The sequence below is a fragment of the Neolamprologus brichardi genome, chromosome 9, assembly GCF_056152115.1.
Source record: "Neolamprologus brichardi isolate AB-2024 chromosome 9, ASM5615211v1, whole genome shotgun sequence".
NCBI lineage: Eukaryota > Metazoa > Chordata > Actinopteri > Cichliformes > Cichlidae > Neolamprologus > Neolamprologus brichardi.
In genome coordinates, this window is record NC_142112.1 from 41,330,163 (window position 1) to 41,336,859 (window position 6,697).

General features: G+C 41.4%; 1 protein-coding gene across 1 annotated transcript; it reads left to right on the forward strand.

Moving 5' to 3' along the window:
- Positions 1–1,070: 1,070 nt before the first annotated feature.
- Positions 1,071–2,954, forward strand: LOC102779999 (E3 ubiquitin/ISG15 ligase TRIM25-like). Its single transcript, XM_087845542.1, has 2 exons — positions 1,071–2,169; positions 2,371–2,954. Exons 1-2 carry the CDS (start codon positions 1,071–1,073, stop codon positions 2,952–2,954), a joined length of 1,683 nt encoding a protein of 560 aa, XP_087701668.1.
- The last annotated feature ends 3,743 nt before the right edge of the window (positions 2,955–6,697 follow it).

Below are 6,697 nucleotides of genomic sequence, written 5' to 3' on the forward strand. Positions count from 1 at the left end.
TAAGTTTAAATTTAAAGGTGATCGTGCTTTTGCTGTAGTTGCTCCAAAGTTGTGGAATGATCTACCTTTGCATGTTAGGCAGGCTTCTTCTCTTTATGAATTTAAAAGTTTTCTTAAAACATATTTATTTGCTCAAGCCTTTGGCATTGATTAGAGGGGTTGACTCTATTTGTTTTAACATGTTTCTATTTATTTATTTATTTATTTATTTTTTATCTTATCTTATCTTATCTCATTTTAATTTTTATTTACTTATGCTATTAGCATGTACAGCACTTTGTGAACTCTGGTTTTATGTTAAAGTGCTTTATAAATAAAGGTGGTATGGTATGGTATGTATATGGTTCTATCACCATCCACCACGTAAAGATGTGGATGACAGTCATTCAACATGAATTGAAACTGTCGATATTATCCTGGGTGGAATATTGCGAGGAAGTCACCTGGAGTTGCATGGGACTTTCCACATGTGCTTGTAGACTTTGACAGCTTGTAGAACTGCATTCCTTCAGGTGTCCTGTATGGTTTGAGAGTACGGGTACCAGACAATAAGGCAATAGTCAGTCTATCTATAACTGCACCAGAATTAAAGGGTCAGAGTTATTCCAACGTCACTTTTTTAACATTCATCATGACGTTAGTCCTCTAATGATACTGAGCAAAGGTTTTCTCTAAGGTGCAATAAAATCTTTTCCTTACCCAACACCACTATGTTAAAATTCTAATAATGATTCCATTTAGTATTCAGTGCTTGAAATTTACATCAGTTCCTGACCAGATTAGAGCACTATGTTTTTAAGAATGATTTCTTAGTTTGCTACACAAAGAAATCTGTCTAGAAACTTTTTCAGTACAAGTTTATTATTAACAGTCAGAGCTGAAGCCGCTCCTCTTACTGGAAGGCAATGAATTCTGTCTACTCCCCTTGCTGTAAACTTATTGGTGCTGTTTTCTCTCAGAGATCCTACATCTGTTTGCTGTGATGAGGTGCTGAACAGTCCTGTCCACTGCATATCTAAACCAGAGCACAGGGAACAGACTCACATTTTGTCTGCTGTAAAAAGGAGAAAATGGCTGAGCGAGGACTTCAGCTTGACAAGGAGAGGTTTTCCTGTTCAATCTGTTTGGATCTACTGAACAAACCAGTGACTACTTCCTGCGGGCACAGTTTCTGTAAGAGCTGTATTAGGAGCCACTGGGATGCAGAGGATCAGAAGGGATCCTACACTTGTCCTCAGTGCAGACAAGCCTTCATGTTGAGGCCAGTCTTGGGGAAGAACACCATGTTAGCAGAGTTAGTGGAGGAGCTGAAGAAAGATGTACTCCAAGCTGCTCCTCATCCTCAGCATTATGCTGAACCTGGAGATGTGGCCTGTGACGTGTGCACAGAAAGAAAGCTCAAAGCCTCCAAATCCTGTCTGCAGTGCATGGCCTCTTACTGTGAGCTCCACCTTCAGCCTCACTATGAATCATCAAATTTTCAGAGACACAAGCTGGTGGAAGCCTTGGCAAAGCTCCAGGAGAACTTGTGCTCTGTTCACAGTAAAGTGAAAGAGATCTTCTGTTGCAGCGATCAGCAGTGCATCTGCTCTGTCTGTGCTATGGAGGAACATAGTGGCCACGACACAGTGTCGGCAATAGCAGAGAGGGCCGAGCGGCAGAAAGAGCTCGGGCCAAGATGGCAAAAAATCCAGCAAAGAATCCAGGACAGAGAAAAACACATGAAGCTCCTTCAGCAGCAGATGGAGGCCATTGATAGCTCTGCTGATAAGGCCATGAGGGACACCCAGATCATGTTCAACCAATTGCACCGATTAGTGGAGAAAAGAAGCTCTGATGTGCAGCAGCAGATCAGATTCCAGCAACAAACTGAACTGAGCCGGGCCAAAGAGCTTCAGAAAAAGCTCCAGCAGGAGGTAACTGACCTCAGAAGGAGAGATGCTGAACTGGACCAGCTCTCACGTACAGAGGATCATGGCCAGTTTCTCCTCAGCTACGCCTTACTTTCAGGACTCAGTGAATCCACACATTCAGTCAGCATCAACATCCATCCTCAGAGCTACTTCCAAGAGGTGACAGCAGCTGTGTCAGAGCTTGTAAATAAACTGCAGCGCATCCTGAGTCAGGACTGGTCTCAGGTCTCACTGACTGAAGGGGAAACTTTGCTGAGACCAGAACAGCACAAGACTTTAGTCAAGCAACAAATGCACTTGGTGCCACCACCACCATCCCTCCAGCCTCCAACAGAGTGCATAACTTTGGTGAATCAACAACCATGGTTGGTGCCACCACCACCACCGTCCCTCCAGCCTCCAACAGAGTCCAGAACTTTAGTGAAACAGCAACCATGTTTGCCACCACCACAATCTTTTCTGTCACCAGTAGAGCCCACAACCAGAGCTGAGTTCCTCCAGTATTCAAAGAGAATCACCATGGACCCAAACACAGCACACAGAGAGCTGTTATTATCTGAGGGGCACAGGAGAGTAACATTTGGGTATACCATACTGTCATATTCAGATAATCCAGAGAGATTTAGAGAGTGCGCTCAGGTTCTGAGCAGAGAGATTCTGACTGTTTGTTGTTACTGGGAGGTGAAATGGAAAAGATTTGTTTCAATAGCTGTCGCATACAAGTGTATTAGCAGAACAGGAAGTGATAGTGAATTTGGATACAATGACAAATCCTGGTCATTAGAGTGTGACTGCAATAGTTATAAGTTCCGGCACAACAACATTGTTACTTTCCTCTCAGTTCCTCAGTGCTCCAGAGTTGGGGTGTACCTCGATCACAGTGATGGTATTCTGTGCTTCTACAGTGTCTCTGAAACCATGACTCTCATTCACAGAGTCCAGACCACCTTCACGCAGCCCCTACATGCTGGACTCTGGGTAGATATTTCTGGATCTGCTGAGTTTGTTGAGCTTCAGTATACATGTGATGTCAATATTTAAGTCAAGATGAATTTCAGAGTTCCTCTGTCACTAACTGCTGAGCTGTTTCTGCACTTCCTGAGCTTTGAATCGCACCATAAAAATCTATCTTTATCTACAATAACCCATAAACATTGAAGCTGAAGCAGCTAAGTCACAGTAAAAGCTTTTTATTTGATCTTTTCATTTGATGATCTGATTGTGTAAAATAAATCAGAGTTTATTGTGGAACCTTGGATCCTGGTCTTAGATGACAGGATGACCCGTGGCACAGCATATACAGTAAATGGGAAACTGAACGACATGTTTGAAGTGTGTTCCTGTTAGCTAGTTTAAAGCTGTTTCTGCTGCAGTCCTGGACACAGAAAGAGGTGTTTGTGTTTAAACTCTGTCTCCCTCTGCTGTTGTAAACCCACCAAATACTGTCTGCATTATTCAAATGCAACAAACCAACATACAGAATATATTTTACACAAATGTCATTTCTATTTTTGATCTACATTTAAAAATAGAAAATAAAATAAACATGAAGCAGATGCAGGTGTGTATTAAACATTTAGCGATGGTAATGATCAATTAAAATCTTTATTAAAACATAATTAGAAAAATACTTGAAAACATCTCCGACTATTTTCTTTCTTTTTGGTTGAACTCTGATAATGCAAACTTAACAAGCTAAATCCAATCGATCCAAATATTTTACTCAACAGTGTAGCAGTGTCTAAGGTTTCCATTCACATGCACAAACCCAAACACCAATCCAGGTCTAGGAATCTGCTGCTGTGATTCTGATCGAGCCATGTCCTGGGAACAGATCAAGCAGGCTCAGAGACCTGATAGGAGTAATTTACTCACGCTGAGTAACTACTGTACCCAGTTATAGAGTTCAGTACTGGGATTGCTGACTGTCTAAAATAGACTGAGCTCACATAAAGATTCAGACCAGCACATGGAGATCTGCTGATTCAGAAGATTCAAACAACCTAAAAAATGCTAAAAATTGCGAGTTTTTGTATTACTTTTTTTTTTAGTAATCATCAGTATAAAAGATATAAGATATAAAAATTAGATTATAAAGATATACAACAAAACACACGGAAGAAACAAGAGCATTCAATAGCAGAACTCCCCCGAATGGCGGGGGCAATACTAAAACATTTATCCAGGTCATCGTAGTCTAAAGAGCTTGGAAAGAAAAGTGTCTGGACTTCTTTAAGTTGCTTAAAGACAGGTGTCTAGAACTGAAGAAGCTTCTCGGATGAGAGAAGCTTCAAGCAACTTAAAGAAGTCCAGATGCTTTTCTTTCCAAGATCCTTAGACTAGCTAATATAAAGTTTTTATTGGTTTTGACAGATATATGTGGACAGTAGGTGTTATTCTGAGAAGGAAAACCCTTCAAAAAACAGACTGATGTAAATATCAACACTTCACCGAGTTCTTTTGATTCCTCAAAGGCATCCAATGGAAGACAACACAGTGCTCAGTAGACCATTTAACACTTTATTATTTCTAGAATCGAGATGACACGCTGCCACAGATCTCCAAATGGTGGTGTGCCCTAACAGTTTTATTACAGAAGCTCTCTCATTCTAGTCTAAACAACAGTGTCTCAGTAACTTTCCACTAGAGATGGTCCCCTCTCATCTGCATTTTCCCAGGCAAGTGTAAAAGAGAGTCTGCAGCTTTCTACTCCCCAAGGACACATGGTCTCATGCCTTTATTTTCCAGGGGTGTGTCCACTTAATACTACACTATATAACTTTATAACACATATTAATAAAAAAGCATAGCATTATTGAAGCACTGAAAAATTATTTATTCCCAACACTGAGCAGTTGGGGAGCCAAGGCAATAGCAAAATATAACAGTTAAGGTTATTATATATATGTATCACAGTTACTCATATTTTGTACATAACAACGGTACAACTTCCAGTTGCGCCGTAAGTTAGCCGCACCGACAAGAGCTCCAAGTCATTACAGCAAAAATTTCCTTATTTTGTTTTAGTTTTTTAAATTATTTTTTTATTATTATTATTTATTTTGTACTGCTTGCTATTTCTGTGTGCACAGCGCTATCATATACTCGGTATGACAGACAAACCATTTTGGAGCTACATTCGTTTGACAACACTGGAGGCCAACCTCAAGCCCATAGCACAAGTCACCATCAAGTGCGGGATCTACCAAGGAGATGCTCTGTCCCCACTGCCGTTCTGCATAGGCCTGAACCCCCCCAGTGAGATCATTAACAAGACTGGCTACGGATACCGACTACGGAACGGAGCAGTTGTCAGCCACCTCCTGTACATGGATGACATCAAGCTGTATGCCAAGAGTGAACGAGACATTGATTCACTGATCCACACTACCAGGCTATACAGCAATGACATTGGAATGTCGTTCGGGCTGGAGAAGTGTAGTCGGATGGTAACAAAGAGACGGAAGGTAGTCAGAACTAAGGGGATTGAACTGCCAGAAGGCAACATTGCAGACATAGAGGACAGTTACAAGTACCTGGGGATCCCGCAGGCGAATGGGAACCATGAAGAGGCCGCTAGGAAAGCTACACCTAAATTCAATCAGCTCAAGCTGTTAATAATAATAATAATGGATTGGATTTATATAGCGCTTTTCAAGGCACCCAAAGCGCTTTACAATGCCACTATTCATTCACTCACTGGTGGAGGCAAGCTACGGTTGTAGCCACAGCTGCCCTGGGGCAGACTGACAGAAGCGAGGCTGCCATATCACGCCATCGGCCCCTCTGGCCAACACCAGTAGGCGGTAGGGTAAAGTGTCTTGCCCAAGGACACAACGACCAGGACAGATAACCCGGGAATCAAACCGGCGACCTTCCGGTTACAGATACGCTTCTCAACCCCCGTGGACCCTACACTGCTGCCAGACACAGAACCAATGAAAGACTCCCTCCCTTTGGGTGAGAAACAAACAGCTGACAGCACAGGCTGTCTTTTCTGTGGGTCACTTCACAGCCCCCTCTAGTGGCAGCCATGTGCCAACTCCCAGGTGGTTACTTGCTTAACAAGTACATTTTTCCAGATGGAGCACATGCTGATTTTAAATGTGGTGGTGTACTCCTGGTATCTGCTCTCAGCAACTATGTCCCAGTGGTCCATCTATCCAGAGAAATGGGTGGACGAGGAGGAGACAGAGCCCAGAAAAACTACAGCTTATTATACTTTTATATCCTGTATCCCTTTTTGTTTTATTAGACTTTTGTTTTGGTTGTTTCATCACTTTTAAGATTTTCTTATAATTTGTCAGGGGTATTTTTAAAGAGCTTAGACCAGAATTTACTACACAAACACAGCATGTGTTAGAAGCACAAAGCAATAAAGTCTAGTCTCTATACACAGTGGGCTTTAGTGATTAAACGCTCTTAAACACTCTGGCCAAAGTGAGTCACACGATCATGTAAAGACTAAAAGTAGCTTAGTTTATCACATGTTTTTTAAATGTTTTTAAAATAAATAAATAATATTTCAGTTTGTTATTTTTCATTCAGTAACTAAACTGCAAGTATCATCTGTTTTTTGTCCAGTTTGATGTGTCTTAGATCCGCGGTCCCCAACCTTTTTTGCGGCACAGACTGGTTTAAGTCCGACAATATTTCTACGGACCGGTCTTTAAGGTGTTGCAGATAAATACAACAAAATAAAACCAGTACCGGTACCAAAAAGTACACACACACACACACACATATATATATATATATATATATATATATATATACATATATAA

Excerpts from the sequence above, each read along its gene's own strand:
- LOC102779999 (XM_087845542.1), top strand. The coding sequence starts at position 1,071 with ATGGCTGAGCGAGGACTTCAGCTTGACAAGGAGAGGTTTTCCTGTTCA. Across the intron at positions 2,170-2,370 it reads TGAAGGGGAAACTTTGCTGA|TTCTGTCACCAGTAGAGCCC; the intron begins GACCAGAACAGC and ends CACCACAATCTT.